Source organism: Herpailurus yagouaroundi, unplaced genomic scaffold (genome assembly GCF_014898765.1).
Source record: "Herpailurus yagouaroundi ecotype Mexico unplaced genomic scaffold, PumYag 191, whole genome shotgun sequence".
Taxonomy (NCBI): domain Eukaryota; kingdom Metazoa; phylum Chordata; class Mammalia; order Carnivora; family Felidae; genus Herpailurus; species Herpailurus yagouaroundi.
The window spans coordinates 10800113-10818375 of NW_024412422.1; the positions used below are offsets into that span (position 1 = coordinate 10800113).

Here is an 18263-nt window from a genome sequence, read left to right on the forward strand (position 1 = left end):
ATCTTGAACTTCTCAGGCAGATTTTATTGTTGATAAGCCCCCTCCCTTTTTTTTTTTTTTTTTTTTTTTAAGTCAGCTCGGTGCCCAACGTGGGTCTTGAACTCCCAATCCCACCCCCTCGCCCCAGATCAAGAGTCGCATGCTCTACCGGACTGAGCCAGTCAGGTGCCCCTGATCACCCCCTTCCCCTACTGTCCCCTGGGTCACTCACCCAGAGGAGTTCCCGGTTCCCCAACAATTACTCAGACAAGTCTAACTGTTTCTCCTTCGGGTACAGAGGATAAATACGAGAAGCAGGAGCAGCCGAGCCCCAACTATGATCAACAGTTTTCCTCTCCTTCCCTCGCTACTCAGTACTTGACTCGGAAGGGATTTCAATACCAATAGCTGCTTCTTCCAGCCAGGTTGATTCCATCAGCACAATTGAGAGAAGTTTCCTATAGAAGACAGCACTGCGGTACCCACAGGGATCCGCGGGTGGGGGATAGGGGGTGGGGGTGGGGCTTCCCTTTCCGCGCAGGCGCCTTTTGTCGCAGCTCCGCGACTATCGCGATAGAAGAGCGAGATCGGCGCTGGCCCTTTAACAGCCCCTTCCCGGGGGCCTGCCCCACGCGTGCGCACTGCGGTTCTGCGCTTGTCATCATGGCGACGCGGGGCCATGTGCAGGACCCTAACGACAGGCGCCTCCGGCCCATTTACGGTGAGTGCCTGGGGCCAGCCCGGTAGTTGGCCGGACGTATCGAGGGCTGTTGAGGCCGGGGCAAAGGTCCAGGAGGGGCGCGGAGGGGGCGGGCGCGGAGCTGTAGGGCGCTGGGGACGGACCTCGCGGGCCTCTAGGCCGCAGCCACGGGCCTCGCGTAGGCGCCGGCCGGGCCTTCCTAAGCCGTACGGTGGCAGTGGCGTGGTCCAGACGGCGGCAGGTCAGCGGAGATGGCCCGGCATGCAGGCTCTGTGAGGGACTTACTTTCACAGAGTCCTGCGCTGCCCGTAGGCTGCGTTGTGCCAAGGAAGACCCAAGATCTCAGGTGGATCCCGAGCCAGGTGGAAGCTGGCTCCGGCGTGAGGGTGCGACGTTCTGCTTGAGGGAAAATTCCTCACTAAAGACTTTTTACTTACGGGAAGCGGGCATAGGGGGTTGTGACTAGCGGTGCTCGATGCACATGGAGAAACAGGTCCAACGAGGGGAAGGGGCTGGCGCAAGGTCACCCCGATCGAGTCTGGAGCAGGCCCGGCTTCGAGGCTCCCTATCTAGAGCTCTTTGGTGGAGAAACAGCTGCTCTGGGCGCACGTGGGAGGCAGCGGCGGGGCTTAGGGAGGGGTCTTGGGCCCAAAATAACGGTGAGAAGACTGTGATAACTCATGTCAGAGGGGCATGCAGGGCTGCTGCAGGGCTTTTCCTTTCTGCAGCTTCTCTGGTTTTCTCTGCAGCTTGCCTTCTGCTTGCTAAGTGGTTCCCCCTCCATAACGCTTACCTCAGCCCCGCAGGCTTGCAGACCTTGAAGTCATTCTGATACCCTGGTTGGGAAAAATCGACAGATTTGAGTCAGGGGAAATGCCTTTTCAATAACCGAGTTGTTCTGTAATTGGACAGTGGCCCTTTTTGCAGCTCTTCTCATAGATGGCTGGTCTCAGTTAATGGTGAGGAAGGCTTCAAGGTCAGTGGTATTGCCAAACTAGACCTCGCGTCTATAGTGTGGATGTTAACTAAATGGAGGTTTCTCCCCATGGCTGAGATCATTCAAGGTTTTTCGGGGAGGGGCAACTTTATTTCTGGCACAGTTGGTCCTGCTTTTATAATTTGTATGCTGCTTTACTCTCACATCTCATTTGATTCTAGCAACAATCCTGTGAGATGGGAAATGATAGCTGATGTGTATAGACGGGTAATTATGTCATTCTCTGTCATTGGCCCTTCATATGGGTTATCTCATTTAATTTGTACACATTCTTATGAGGTGGGAAGTTTTTTCCAGTCCCACAATGCCCCTCCCCCCTTTTCCCCACGGATGAGGAAGATGGGGCATTGTTGATGTGTAATTATTTGCCTAAGGTTAGTCAGGTCACATTTGATGGACCTAGAATCTTAACTCCTGTGGGCTGTCCTAGGCTCACTCTCTTAACCACTGCTAGAAGGTACCTCACTTTGAGCTGAAGACACTGACTTGCCAAAAGTCACACAGGTGGCGAGTGGCAGAGATAGGACTCTGTTTGCAACAATTTCCCGTTGGTGCATGTTATCATACCCTCTGGTATATGTATATTCATTCAGAGGGCAGGGTTGAAATGAGGTGATTGAAGATAGGAACTGAGTCCAGGCAGGGCTCACAATTTCTGGCTTATTAAAAAACTCTATGCAGCAGCAGCTGCCTGTGGACTTTTTTTTTTTTTTTTTAAGTTTATTTATTTATTTTTGAGAGAGGAGAGAGAGAATCCCAAGCAGGCTCTGGACCGTTAGCACAGAGCCCGAAACGTAGGGCTCAGACTTAAATCATGAGATCATGAGCTGAGCCGAAGTCAAGAGTTGGATGCTCAACCTGACTGAGCCACCCAGGCGCCCCAGACTTTTTTTTTTTTTTTTTTAAGTTTTATTTATTTATTTAATCTCTACACCCATCATGGGGCTCAAACTCACAACCCCAAGATCAAGAATCACATGCTCTTCCTACTTAACAGTCAGCACCCTCTCCCCCCCACCTCCCGCCTTTAAATTAAAAAAGATTCAGTACTTTTAAAAACAATTGGATTTCAAAAATTGTTGTTGAGGCCCAAAGAAAATGCTTTTGGTGTCCCATAAGTTATTTAGAAATAACAGTGTTTTAAACTACCCAGTAAGATAAACCATGTCCATTTCGCATTGCTAACCATTAGGATATGTTAACCAGAAGTGACAGGTCATATTTTCCAAACTGAAGCTGGAATTATGTAGCTTTTGTTATAGTTACATATGAGAGGATTAGAAGAAGCTTTCTTTAAGAATTCCAGAGCAATTGGGGCGCCTGGGTGGCTCAGTCGGTTGAGCGTCTGACTTCGGCTCAGGTCGTGATCTCACTGTTTGTGAGTTCGAGCCCCGCCATCGGGCTCTGTGCTGACAGCTCACCCTGGAACCTGATTCTGTGTCTTCGCCTTCCTTTGCCCTTCCCCTGCTCGCATGCTCTCTCTCTCTCAAAAATAAACATTAAAAAAAATTAAAAAAAAAATTCCAAAGCAATTAATATAAACTGGCAGGAATAGGAAAAGAGAGGTTACCAACTGTCCCTTGTCTTCAGCACTTTTGACTTTTGACTTCTAGACTTTGGACAGCCCCTGCTTTTGTGTTTAAATATATTAGTCCCTAACCACTCTTGTTCCTTGAATTCAGAGGTTTATTAGCTGGTAAATGAAAAGCTTATGCTTGATAGGTAGTGCTTGTCCATCAGTCAGAAGTTCAACAACTGTCAGGATTAATTGAGTGCTTATTTGTATGCTAACTGTCCTATTAGGTAGTAAGATTATTGTAATTATAGTGGTAAACTAAAGGTCAGAGATTAACTTGCTCAGAGTCGCAGTTATTAAGTTGCAGATCTGGGATTTGAACATAGGCATTGTCACTGAGAGCCCAGTTCTTCACTGAGTTCAGAATTAGCAGCATCACTATCTTTGTATAGCACTATTTATACTGCCAACGTTTTAGCATTTTACAACTGTTGGAAACTTGCCTGTGACCTCAGCTCTTGCTGAATACGGTTTAGGGTAAAAGTGGACAGGGCTGTATGGGTGATTAACTGTGAAATTGTGGTCAGTTGAGATGTGGGTTAAATTTATATTTTCAGTGTCTAGGTTTGGAATAAGTTTTCAGAAATTTCATTAGTTGAAACATCTTCAGAGTGCATCTCATTACTCATAAATTGGTAAGTTTAGGTATTGTATTTTTGGTGTTTGAAAACCACCCCTGACCTTACTAGAGCACCTATTTCATTCGTTTTTCTTTTGCTAAAATTACTCTCTTGTGCTGTGTGGTTTTTCACAGATTTTGTATTCTCATGTGACTTGGTGAGCCCCAGTGCTTTCTTGTACCATTATTATTAATTTTAAACTGTTTTTAGTGGTTAGGGGAACAAGTGGGGTGGAAGTGGGGTGTCATATATGGCACGTCATAAATTTGTGTAGAAATCAGGAATTACTAGGTCAGCAATTGCAAAATAGGGAAGTTTCAAAGAAAAAAAGTTTCCCATATCCTTTCAATGCACATACACATTTATATTTACTTTCCGGGTGCAATATCTTTTGTTCTAATCTGTCCTACTGGCTTCCAGTCTTGCTGTAGTCTGGATCAGGTATAATATACTTCCTAGCTGTGTTTCCTGAATGATAATCACTTCTTTGGTGAGTTACTATGTTTCCCTTTGGTGCCTGGCCAACTCCAGGTAATTATTCTGATGTAGCTCATTAGTAAATGCTCCTGAGTCCTCAGTCGAATGTGGTATTTATTCTGAATCTTCTGTTGGGCATTGTTAGCTCACGAGTTGTGTCCTGTTTTCCCCCAGGAATGGCAGGGCATCTTGGGGACTGAAGACCATCTTGCCTTTTTGTAGAAGAGTCACTTGGCACAACCTCTTTTCTACTGTTTGGAAATTATTATGACCATTTAAAAAGCTCTGACTTAGATCTCTACATTCTAAAAGCATTTAATTTAATTTAATTTACTTAATTCATGGGGCGCCTGGGTGGCTCAGTCGGTTGGGCGTCCGATTTCAGCTCAGGTCATGATCTCGTGGTGTGTGAGTTCAAGCCCTGCGTCGGGCTCTGTGCTGGAGCCTGCTTCGGATTCTGTCTCTTCCATTCTCTCTGCCCCTCCCCCACTCATGCTCTGTCTCTCTCACTCTCAAAAATGAATAAATGTTAAAAAAATTAAATACAGGGGTGCCTGGGTGGCGCAGTCAGTTAAAGCGTCCGACTTCAGCCAGGTCACGATCTCGTGGTCCGTGAGTTCGAGCCCCGCGTCAGGCTCTGGGCTGATGGCTCAGAGCCTGGAGCCTGTTTCCGATTCTGTGTCTCCCTCTCTCTCTGCCCCTCCCCCGTTCATGCTCTGTCTCTCTCTGCCCCAAAAATAAATAAAACGTTGAAAAAATAAAAAAATAAAAAAATTAAATATTAAAAACTTTTAATTGGGGCGCCTGGGTGGCTCGGTCAGTTAAGCGTCTGACTTCGGCTCAAGTCATGATCTCATGGCCCGTGAGTTCGAGCCCCGCGTCGGGCTCTGTGCTCACGACTCAGAGCCTGGAGCCTGTTTCAGATTCTGTGTCTCCCTCTCTCTCTGCCCCTCCCCTGTTCATGCTCTGTCTCTCTCTGTCTCAAAAAAAAAATAAACGTTAAAAAAAATAGAATTAATTATAAAAAATTTTTAATTAATTCATTTTCTTAAATATTTATTTTTGAGAGAGAGAGAGTGAGAGTATGCATGTGCAGGCAAGTGGGGGAGGGGCAGAGAGAGGGGGGAACAGAGGATCTGAAGTGGGCTCTGTACTGACACGGGGCTCCAATTTGGGAATCTCGAGATTATGACCTAAGCTGAAGTCAGATGCTCAACGGACTGAGCCAGCCAGATGCCCCTCTAAAAGCATTTTAGACTTAAAGATTTTAATGCACAGGGGCTCTCAGGTGGCTCGGTTGGTTAAACAACTGACTCTTGATTTCGGCTATCAGCACAGAGCCCACTTGGGATTCTCTTTGCACCCCTCTCCTTTTCATGTGCTCTTTCTCTCTCAAAATAAACAAACGTGAAAAAATTTTAATGCACAGAAAATTCTTTTTTTTTTTTTTTAACATTTATGTATTTTTGAGGAGAGGTGGGAGAGGGGCAGAGAGAGAGACAGAGAGACACAGAATTGGAAGCAGGCTCCAGGCTCTGAGTTGTCAGATAGAGCCTGACATGGGGGCTCAAACCTGCGAACCATGAGATCATGACCTGAGCTGAAATCAGACACTTAACTGATGAGCCACCCAGGCTCCCCTGCACAGAAAATTCTTAAAAGAATACATAGAGTAGAACATAGAGCATCGGGCAAGATTTATAGACTAATGCTTTTCATGTTATGCTCTTATGAACTATTTGGATTTTTTTTTTTTTTTTTTTTTACCATCACTTGCACAATTTTTGTTATTTAAAAAATTAGTTGAGGGGTGCCTGGGTGACTCAGTCGGTTAAGCATCTGACTCTGGATTTTGGTTCAGGTCTCATGGTTCATAGGTTTGAGCGCCACATCAGGCTCCATGCTAGTGGTGTGCAGCAAGATTTTGCAAAAACTTTTAATAGAATGAAGCCATCGCTAATACTTGGTTCTTTGAACATCCTGTTGTGGTCACTTTGCATGCATATATCTCTCATTTCCCTGATACATTACCTCAATTTCTAGAAGATTGTCTTTTTCTCCGCCCCCCCCCCCCCCCCCCGCCCCATGCAGTTTGTTAATTTATGTATTCCTTTCTTCATTCAGCTTATTTATTGAGAGCCCAGTATGTGCTAGGCACAATGTAGATTCGGGGAGTGAGTGAGTACCAAATAGCACAGCATAGACATGGTTTCAGCTTTCAAGAAGCTTGCGGTTTCAACAGTTTTGTTTTTTTTTTTCAATAGAATTTTAAAAGATAATGTTACACATAATCAATACATTTGTGTTAAGGGCTTTGAGGGAACAATATAGGTTCCCATGAGTGCATACAAATGTGCATCTCAGCCGTTGGGGACAAGACAAGAACAGGTTCTCTGTGGAAGTGACATTTTAAGAAGAGTAGAGGTTAGTCAGGCAGTGAGTGTGTAAAAAGGAGCTTGTTACACTTGAGGACCTAAGAAAAGGCTTGCATGGTCGCAGTGTAGAGATTGGTGAGATGAGGCTACATGGGTAGACAAACTCAGCATTGTAAGCTATTTTAAGAATTTTGAAGTTTGTTGTTCTCTTGGGTGGCTCAGTCGGTTAAGCATCTGACTTCAGTTCAGGTCGTGATCTTGGGGTTTGGGAGTTTGAGCCCTGTGTTGGGCTCTGTGCTGACAGCTCAGAGCCTGAAGTCTGCTTCGGAATCTATGACTGCCCCTCTCTCTGCCCCTCTCCTGCTCATGCTCTCTCTGTCTCTCAAAAAATAAATAAGTGTTAAAAAATTTAAAAAAAGAATTTTGAAATTTGTTTTAAAGACAGTGAGAAGCACCAAAGAGATTAACTAGGAAAGTGGGGTGATCAGGCTTGCATTTTAAAAGGATAGTCCCCCTACCTTTTTTTAATTAGGTAGGGTCCACACCCAGCATGAGACTTGAACTCATGACCCTGGGATCAAGAATCACATGCTCTACCAACTGAGCCAGGCAGATGCCCCTAAAAAGATTGGGAGAAATAGGCTAAAAGGGGCGGGGCCCCCCCGCAAATGTAGACTGTGAGGTAATCAGGAGCTACTATTCATTTTTATTTATTTTTTAAAATTTAAGTTTATTTTGAGAGAGAGAAAGAAAGCATGAGTCAGGGAAGGGCAGAGAGAGAGGGAGAGAGAATCCCAAGCAGGCCCCATGTTGTTAGTGCAGAGCCCGATGTGGGGCTCTAACTTCTCAACTGTGAGATCATGACCTGAGCTGAAGTCAGACGCTTAACTGACTGAGCCACCCAGGCACCCGCATCGTTCATTTTTAAATTTAACCTTTCCTGCAGTCTTGCACTTAGTACATATTTAACAAAAGTTTGTTGACTCAAAGAATGTTTCACCTACAATTTGTACTCTTGGTAAAAGCAAGTCTTCTATCCTAAAACATTTAGGATTTTAAGCAAAGGACATTGTAATTAATTATTTTATTAATGTTTATTTCTGAGAGAGAGAGAGAGAGAGAGAGAGACAGAGCATGAGTGGGGGAGGCGCAGAGAGAGAGGGAGAGAATCTGAAGCAGGCTCCAGGCTCTGAACCGTCAGCACAGAGCCTGATTCGGGGCTCAAACCCATGGACTGCGAGATCATGATCTGAGCTGAAGTTAGGCACTTAACCAACTGAGCCACCCAGGTGCCCCCAAGGACATTGTAATTTTTTTTTTTTCAACGTTTATTTATTTTTGGGACAGAGAGAGACAGAGCATGAATGGGGGAGGGGCAGAGAGAGAGGGAGACACAGAATCGGAAACAGGCTCCAGGCTCTGAGCCATCAGCCCAGAGCCTGACGTGGGGCTCGAACTCACGGACCGCGAGATCGTGACCTGGCTGAAGTCGGACGCTTAACCGACTGTGCCACCCAGGCGCCCCAAGGACATTGTAATTTAAAGGTGGGGCTATGTTTAGGTGCCTTGAGTGACTCAGTTGGTTATCCGACTCTTGGTTCTGGTTCAGGTCATGATCTGGTTCATGGGATCGAGGCCCACATTGGGCTCACGCTGACAGTGCAGAGCTTACTTGGGAGTAAGCTTACTTACTTGGGAGCTTACTTGGGACAGTGGGGAGCTTACTCTCCCCACTCGTGCTTGCACTTTGTCTCTCAAAATAAATAAACTGAAGAAAAAACGATGGAGTTATGTTGTATTCAGTCTTTTTTCCTAAATTGGAGCAATATCTTTGATAGTCTTTTTGATAGTCTCTTGCCAATGATTTGACTCATTGTTTCCCAAATTTGTTTCATTTTTCTACCCCATTTGATGATTCCAGCTCTATTATAGTATTATCTATACTATTACGTATTTAATAGTTTTTTCTAAGTTGATTTTTAACTTAAAGTTATTAAAAAAATTTTTTTAACATTTATTTACTTTTGAGAGACAGAGCAAGACAGAGCACAAGCAGAAGGAAAGAGAGAGTGGGAGACAGAATGTGAAGCAGGCTCCAGGCTCTGAGCTGTCAGCACAGAGCCCGAGGCGGAGCTCAAACTCACAGACCTCTATCTAGATCATGACCTGAGCTGAAGTCAGAGGCTTAACTGACTGAGCCACCCAGGCGCCCCTAACTTAAAGTTATTTAAAAATAATGTATATCATTATCCTTAATGGAGGACCTGTCGCTTGTGCTGAGAAAAAAAAGCCACAAAATAAGTAAGATGAAAACAATACAATGGTGTTGGAGTCTTTACTAGATTCTGATACTTTTGTGAAACTCTTGAGTTTGAGGTCTTTTCTTCGTCATTAAAAAACATTAGAAAGTATTAAAGAAGTGGGGTTCTTGGCGGACTCAGTTGGTGGAGATGTGACTCTTGATCTTAGGGTTGTGAGTTCAAGCCCCATATTAGGTGTAGAGGTTACTTGAAAATCTTAAAAAAAAAAATACTAAAGAAGTGACAGGCTAACACTGAACTGAGACGGTCTCCTTAATATAAGGGAAACATTGGAACAGGTCTGGTTTCTCACTGCATCATCTAGTGCTGACTGCAAGGGCAGCTTAAAAAACATGTCACTGAGGATGGCACCCATTCTTTGAAAACTTTGCTTTCACTTATGCATCATTATCTTATTGTTTCCTAGGCCTGATTTGTAAATGGCTGATTTTGGCTTAACTCTTATTATTATTATTTTTTAAAATTTTTATAATTTTTTAGTGCTTATTTACTTTTGAGAGAGACAGAGACAGAATGCAAGTGAGTTAGGGGCAGAGAGAGAGGGGGATACAGATCTGAAGCAGGATCCAGGCTCCGAGCTGTCAGCACAGAGCCCGATGTGGGGCTCAAACTCATGAAATGTGAGATAACCTGAGCTGAAGTCGGCTGCTCAACCGACTGAGCCACCCAGGCGCCCCGGCTTAACTCCTATTACTATAGGAACAACACCAGTCCTCAAGGTCAAAAACCACAGTTACCCTTGAGTAAATTTTAAAACAACTTACTAAAAAGACAGACTTAGGATATCATATTTATTGGCCTGTTAGCTCCAAGGGCTAAATAATTTCTATTCCAGAGTTAGTAATGTAGAATGAAAATAGACGTTTCCCACCTCACCATCCAGGAAGGGGGAGTCTGACAGCAGACTGGCTGAATGTAGAGGAGTGTCTTAGTTAAAACTGTTTTGGGTGCAAGGAGCAGAAGAAACTCATTGACACAAGCTCAAGGAAGAGGTTGCTATAAGTCCTGGTGGGATCTTAGAGTAGGAATGTAGTGTTCAGGGGCTGATGGAAACTGGAGAGCTGTCAGGATCTAAGGCTTTTTTTCCAGATTTTCATCTTTATTTTTATCTGTGTGTGTTTATTTTCAGCTTGGTTCTTCAGACTAGTTTTTTCCTCCTTACTCATCAGTTTACCCAGGGCCCAACATGTTGGCTTGGCCCAGTGTTTGATCAGAGGCCTGAAAGTTTTTGATCTTCCTTTCTAGATTCCCTGCAGAGTAAAGCTGCTTCTTTTTTTTAAGTGTATTTATTTATTTTGAGAGGGAGAGAGCACACGATCAGGGGAGGGGCAGAGAGGAGGAGAGAGAGAATCCCAAGCAGCTATCAGCGTGGAGCCCATTGCGGGGTTCGAACTCACGAACTGTGAGATCATGACCTGAAAATGTTTATTTTCAGCTTGGTTCTTCAGACTAGTTTTTTCCTCCTTACTCATCAGTTTACCCAGGGCCCAACATGTTGGCTTGGCCCACACCAAGATGTGACCTCTTCCTGCAAGCTTAAGTTAATCAGCACTGCCCTGCTCTCAATCTTTTGATAAAGTGACATTTTAAATTCTTTTATAAAAGTTATGTAAATGAAGAGGCAAGAGATAACTCCTTTTCTTCACTCTCCATCAACCACTTTGCATCCCCTAAGGCTCCTTCAAAATGGAAATTGTGACTGGTAATGTCAGACTCAGAATATTTATTGCCTTCCAAATGAGGTTTCTCTATAGCTTTCTGACTCTGGCTTTGTGACTCAGTGGTGCAGTTATAGATTACCAGGAAGAAACCTGAGTTACCCTTTGGTTAAATATCCACCTCATTTGGTGTAGTTATGAGCTCTAGATATGGTCATCTAATCATCCCCCTGCAGCAGAGGTAGTGGAAATCATTTCCAGAGAAGCGGGCATGGGCAGGTAGGGACTGAGGGAAAAGTTGAATACCCTTCTAGTCCCGACTTCTGGTCTCATCCATTTATGGGCCGATCCTCAGACCTGGGGTCTCATCAAGGATTTTTTATTTTTTAATATTTATTTATTTTTTGGAGAGTGCAAGCAGGGGAGGGGCAGAGAGAGGGGGACAGAGGATCCGAAGTGGGCTCTGCCCTGACAGGCTGACAGCAGCGAGCCTGATACGGGGCTCTAAAACCTCTAGATCCTGACCTGAGCTGAAGTTGGATGCTCAACCTACTGAGCACCCAGGTGCCCCTCATCAAGGACATTTAATTACTGTTGGAGAAGGCTTCAGGGTATGCCCTATGAACCTAGAGTCTTGCAGGAATGAGTCAGAAGTGATTTGGAACTGACTCAGAAAGAGATCAGCATCAAGTTTTTAGGAAGAGAAAGTGTCCTTTATTGAGGTGAAATGTCTCTTGTCAGGTATTCTGTGAGGACAAATGGTGGCATATTGGCTGAGCTATTTAAGAAAACTGGTGTTAGATATTTGGGTATTCAGGCCAAGATTGTATGCATTTATTTATTTATTTATTTAGTTAGTTCTTTAGTCTCTCCATCTGAGTGTTTGATCAGAGGCCTGAAAGTTTTTGATCTTCCTTTCTAGATTCCCCGCAGAGTAAAGCTGCTTCTTTTTTTTAAGTGTATTTATTTATTTTGAGAGGGAGAGAGCACACGATCAGGGGAGGGGCAGAGAGGAGGAGAGAGAGAATCCCAAGCAGCTATCAGCATGGAGCCCATTGCGGGGTTCGAACTCACGAACTGTGAGATCATGACCTGAGCTGAAACCAAGAGTTGGACGCCCAACCAACTGAGCCACCCATGTGCCCCCAGAGTATAAAGCTTCTTAATTTTTTCACCTAAGAATTCTTGGTGCTCATCAGTGTTACATGGATTGAAGAAGGTCTGAAGAGAAGAAACTCGTGTTCATGTGACTGTTTTCAGTTTTAGTAAAGTATTCATTGAAGAAAAATTGAATTTATTAGGTAAAATGATAGTCTATTTCTGTTACTTGGGAAACTCTGGGCCACCAGGGCCGTAGATTATTTTGAGTTGTTTATGCTTTCTTTGTCCCTATGCTGATTTGGGACCTTGATGGACAGAGAGGTACTATTAGAGGTAGTAGATTGCGAACTGGCCTCTGTTCAGTCATCTTTCTATATTTAGAATTGACAGCTACCACCCTGTTTCCCACTTGTAACACTTCTCACTTTCCTTTTATATACATATATACACACACACACGCGCACACACATTTTATTAATATGCTATATTTGTTAGAGCAGTTTTAGGGTTGTAGAAAAATGAGTGAAAAAGTAGAGTTCCTGTATATCCCCACACTCCCACCTCTACCCTCAGTTTCCCCTGTTGTTAATATCTTGATTCAGTGTGGTACTTTGTTTCAGTTGCTGAGCCAATATGATAACTTATTATTCTTTTTTAAAGATTATTTATTCTGAGAGAGAAAGAGTGCAAGCAGGGAGGAGCAGAGAGACGGAGAGACAGAATTGCAAGCAGGCTCTGCCCTGTCAGTGCAGAGCCCAATGCAGGGCTCAAACTTAGGAACTGTGAGATCATGACCTGAGCTGAGATGAAGTGTCAGATGCTTAACTGACTGAACTATCCAGGTGCCCCAATATATTGGATAGTTTATTTTTAACTCATGTTTATGGTTTTCTAATTTACATTAGGGTTCATTCTTTGTGTCGTACCTTCTGTGGGTTTTGACAAAAGTATGATGACCTATATCCATCATTATGGTATCATATAGAATGGTTTCCCTGCCTTAAAAATCCCCTGTGCTCCACCCATTCATCTCTCCCCCAGCCTCTGGCAACCATTGATTGTTTCACTGTCTCTATAATTTTTGCCTTCTTTAGAATGCCTTATAGTTGGAATCATATAGTATGTAGCCTTGTCAGATTGGCTTTTTTTTTAAATTTTTTTTCAAGTTTTATTTATTTATTTATTTATTTTTTAATTTTTTTTTTTAACGTTTATTTATTTTTGAAACAGAGAGAGACAGAGCATGAACGGGGGAGGGGCAGAGAGAGAGGGAGACACAGAATCGGAAGCAGGCTCCAGGCTCTGAGCCATCAGCCCAGAGCCTGACGCGGGGCTTGAACTCACGGGCTGTGAGATCGTGACCTGAGCCGAAGTCGGACGCTTAGCCAACTGAGCCACCCAGGCGCCCCAAGTTTTATTTATTTTTGAGAGAGAGAGGGAGACACAGAATCTGAAGCAGGCTCCAGGCTGTGAGCTGTCAGCACAGAGCCCAATGTGGGGCTCGAACTCACAGACTGTGAGACCATGACCTGAGCTGAAGTCAGACGCTTAACTGACGAAGCCACCCAGGCGCCCCTCAGATTGGCTTCTTTCACTTAGCAATATGCATTTTGAAGATCCTTCTTGTTTTTTTGTGCCTTGATAGCTCATTTCTTTTTATTGCTGGATAATATTCCATTGTATGGATGTACCACATTTTGATTATCCATTGGCCCATTGAAGGACATCTTGGCTGCTTCCAAGACTTGGTAGTTATGAATCAAGCTGCCATAAACATTTGTGTGCAGGCTTTTGTGTGGAGGTAAGTTTTCAGCTTATTTGGGTAGAGACCAAGGAGCACGATTGCTGGATCTTAAGGCAGAGTAGTATGTTTAGTGTGTGAAGAACCTGGCAAACTGTTTTCAAGGTGTGTGTACCATTTACATTCCCAGTAGTACTGGGTGAGAGGCACTGATGCTCCATGTACTCACCAGCATTTGATCCATAATTTATTTTGAGTTATCTGTGCCTCATCTGCTCCTACCCTGATTTGGGACCTTGATGAGCAAAGAGGGACTTGGTGTAGTAGTAGTAATAGGTTGTGAACTGGCTTGTGTTTAAGTCATCTTTCTGTATTTAGAATTGACAGCTACCTCCATTTCCCATTTATGACACTTCTTTTCTTTTCATTTTGTTTTATTTTTTATATGTTTTTAAATGTTTATTTTTGAGAGAGAGAGAGAGACAGACACACACACACACACACACACACACACACACACACACACACACACAGATCTGAAGCAGGCTCCAGGCTCTGAGCTGTCAGCACAGAGCCAGACATGGGGCTTGAACTCCTGAGACATGAGATAATGACCTGAGCCGAAGTCACATGCTAAACCAATTGAGCCACTCAGGCACCTCTCATTTTCTTTTAGATCTTAATCTTGAAATTAATCTTTGCTTTTGTTAGACTTTTGGATAATAATTGATTCCTATTTTTACTTAACTCAATTTTTATAACAGGTCTGAGAGATGACTATAGGAATATAAGATTGTATTCTGGATCATCCTAACCATTTAGAGTTAAAATTAGCACCATGATGTTTTTGATACTGAATTAAGATACTTTATGAAACATCTGATGACAGCCTATGCATTTTTCCTATTTTTTGAAGGAATATAATAACTATCGTAATTTGTTTTCGTAGATTATCTTGATAATGGTAATAATAAAATGGCAATTCAGCAAGCAGATAAATTGTTGAAGAAACACAAGGATCTTCATTGTGCTAAGGTAAATTCATTTGCCCTTGACTTACATATTTGGTGGATTATATATTGTAATCTTAAAAAGAAAAAGATGTTTAATCCTTTGAGTGACTCTGTTCAGGGTTTGTCCCCCCCCCCCCCCGGGGTATTTTTTTTTTTAAAGATTTTATTTTATTATTATTTTTTGTTTGTTTTTGAGAGACCGTGAGCAGGGGAGGGGCAGAGAGAGAGGGAGACAGAATCTAAAGCAGACTCTGTGCTGTCAGTGCAAAGCCCAATGTGGGGCTTGGCCCCATGAATGGTGAGATTGTGACCTGAGCTGATGTTAATTAATTAATTTTTGTAAAAATGTTTCTTCAGTTTTGAGAGACAGAGGGAGGGAGGGAGAGAGGATGAGTGGGGGAAGGGCAGAGAGAAAGGGGGATAGAGGATCAGAAGCAAGCCAGCAAGTAGGCTCTGAGCTGACAGCAGTGAACCTGACGTGGGACTTGAGCTCATGAACTGTGAGATCATGACCTAAGTGGAAGTTGGATGCTCAGCCGACTGAGCCACCCGCTGCCCCTAAAGATTTAATTTTTAAGTAATGTCTATACCTAACATGGGGCTTGAACTCACAGCCCTGAGGTCAAGAGTCATATGCTCTACTGACTAAGCCAGCTGGGCTCCCCTTGAAGACATTTGTTTTTCTGATTACTTAAATGCCATAAATAGTATTTACTTACAAGCTAGCTGTTTATTTCTTTGGATATAGCTAACTTAATTATACTATTTTGACAGACTTTTTTTTAAACAGTGTCATTACATCTTACTATGAAACTAGGAAAGAATCTTGATTTGTTGATATTTTTGGTAAAATATGGTTTACTTGATTAGACCTAGGCATACCTTACAACTTATGTTGTGTTTTTGAATTCACCTTGTTTTGTTCATATTTTCTTTTCTGTCCTTTTAAAATGAATTTGTCTTTCTTTTGTATCAGGTTTTAAAGGCAATTGGTCTACAGAGAACTGGAAAGCAAGAGGAAGCCTTCACCTTGGCACAGGAGGTGGCAGCCCTTGAACCCACAGATGACAACTCGCTGCAGGCACTGACTATTCTCTATCGGGAGATGCATCGACGTATGTTTCTCGTTTTCATTGTTTTATTACTTTTGTTATTTTTTTAATGTCTTATTTATTTTGAGAGAGAGAGCAAGCTGGGGAGGGGCAGAGAAAGAAGGGGACAGAGGATCCAAAGTAGGCTCTGTGTTGACAGCAGCGAGCCCAATGTGGGGCTTAAACTCACGAACTGTGAGATCACAACCTGAGCCGAAGTTGGATGCTCAGCTGACTGAGCCACCCGAGTGCCCCTTCTTTTTCATTGTTTTTAAACCTGAGCTTAAGGTTTTGGTTACTTCTTAAATTTTTTTTAATGTTTATTTATTTTTGAGACCGAGAGAGAGAGAGAGAAAATGCACATGCAAGAGCTGGGGAGAGGCAGAGAGAGGGAGACACAGAATCTAAAGCAGTCTCTAGGCTCTGAGCTGTCAGCACAGATCCTGACTCGGGGTTCAAATCCAAGAGCTGTGAGATCATGGCTTGAGCTGAAGTTAGATGGTTAACCGACTGAGCCATGAGGCACCCTGAGTTTTTGGTTATTTCTGATTGAGTTCTTTATTTTTCTGTTTTACTGATCACTCATGAGTTGAGTGGATGGCAATAGGTAAAATAATGCATTAACCATGATTTACAAAGACTGTAGGCAAAAAGGATATTTAATTTTATTTTTTTAAACATTTATTTATTTTTGAGAGAGAGCAAGGGGGGAGTGGGGCAGAGGATCCAAAGTGGGCTCCAAGCTGACAGCAGCAAGCCTGATGTGGGATTGAACTCCTGAACCGTGAGATCATGACCTGAGGTGAAGTCTGATGCTCAACCAACTGGCCCACCCAGATGCCCTGGCAGAAAAGATATTTTGCATGTATTAAGATCCTTGAATTGGAATGAGGACTTGAGGTCAGTTTGTGGCATTTTGACTTATTAAATTGAAGAGTTACCCTTTTTTACTATTTGATATGGAAAATTTCAAACATAAATAAAACCAGAATAGCATAATAAGTCCCATTGTACTCCTTACCCACATTTAGCAGTCATTGTCACATGGCCAATTTTATCTATATCCCATCCCCCTCCCAGATTATTTGTAAGCCTATTCTAGATAGTCTACCATTTCACCTGTAAAGTTTCTCACTGTTGATTTCTCAGATCTTTTACTATGTAATAATACATATCTTCCATAATACATATTATAGAAGTACGTATTTTTGATGTGGAATAATGAACATTCATGGACCTACCAACCAACTTAATACTAAGATGCTTCCTGTGTGTTCTTCATCAGTCTTACTTCTTTTTTACCTTCCAAGATGTATTGGCTTTCCTGAATATATTTTATTGTCTTGCTTTTATTTATTTATTTAAAAAAAATTTTTTTTTTCAACGTTTATTTATTTTTGGGACAGAGAGAGACAGAGCATGAACAGGGGAGGGGCAGAGAGAGAGGGAGACACAGAATCGGAAACAGGCTGCAGGCTCTGAGCCATCAGCCCAGAGCCCGACATGGGGCTCGAACTCACGGACCGCGAGATCGTGACCTGGCTGAAGTCGGATGCTTAACCGACTGCGCCACCCAGGCGCCCCTATTGCCATGCTTTTAAAAACATCTTTATCACATTTGTCTAAGTAATACTTTGTCAATTTCTTACTTTATTATTATTTATTATAACTTAGTTAATAAGTTACTTATAATAGAAGTTATTATATTGATATAATTGTTAATGTAGTAATACCATATTAATTAGAACTTAATATAAATGTATTCATACTGTGTATGTTCTGTGAGTTGCATGTTTCATCTAATATATACATACTTTTAGTTCATTCATTTTTACTATCACAAAACATTTTTCTCGGGGACTGCAGTCTAGAAGTAGAGATACTAAGTCCTAGGGTGTGTGTATGTTCAGCTTAAAGATGAAGAAAAATAACGTCACCTTGTTTTCCAAATTTACTCTCCTAATACTGGTGTATAAGAGTTCCAAGTTGTTCCACATCCTTGTTAACACTTGCTATTCTTAGACTTTAAAAGTTTTGCCATCAGGGGCACCTGGGCGGCTCAGTTGGTTGACCGTCCGACTTTGGCTCAGATCGTGATCTCAAAGTTCACGAATTCAAGCCCCGCATCTCACTGTGTGCTGACAGCGTAGAGCCTGGAGCCTGCTTTGGATTCTGTGTCTGCCTCTCTCCCTCTCTGCCACCATTGCCTTGTTAATGCTGTCTCTGTCTCTCTCTCAAAAGTAAACGTTAAAAAAAAAATTAAAAGTTTTGCCATCAAATCATCATGTTGTAGACCTTAAAATATAGTTTTTATTCATCAGTTATTCCTCAGTAAAGGTGGAAAAAATAAAATTTTTGCCAACCTAGTGGGCAGAAAATGTTACGTTTTAGTTTTGTTTTTCATTTTTATAAAAGATAAAACTTAAGAGTTGAGGTATTGTATTTGATTATAGGGATTATGTTGATTTAGAGATATGGATTCTCTCCCACTGTTTTTTTTTTTTTTATTAAAAAAAATTTTTTTTTCAACATTTATTTATTTTTGGGACAGAGAGAGACAGAGCATGAACGGGGGGGGGGGGGGGGGGGGGGGGACCCAGAAAGGGAAACGATG

The 18263-nt window shown here is 42.7% G+C and overlaps 1 protein-coding gene across 1 annotated transcript in view; it reads left to right on the forward strand.

Annotated features, from left to right (window-relative positions):
- Window positions 1–592: 592 nt before the first annotated feature.
- The window catches only part of NAA25 (N-alpha-acetyltransferase 25, NatB auxiliary subunit), an 82160-nt gene continuing 64489 nt past the window's right edge, over window positions 593–18263 (forward strand). The window contains exons 1-3 of the mRNA XM_040443847.1: window positions 593–700; window positions 14495–14580; window positions 15535–15673. Of these exons, the coding sequence (XP_040299781.1) occupies window positions 643–700; window positions 14495–14580; window positions 15535–15673 (283 nt within the window). The 5' untranslated portion in view covers window positions 593–642. The remainder of the gene's footprint in view (window positions 701–14494; window positions 14581–15534; window positions 15674–18263) is intronic.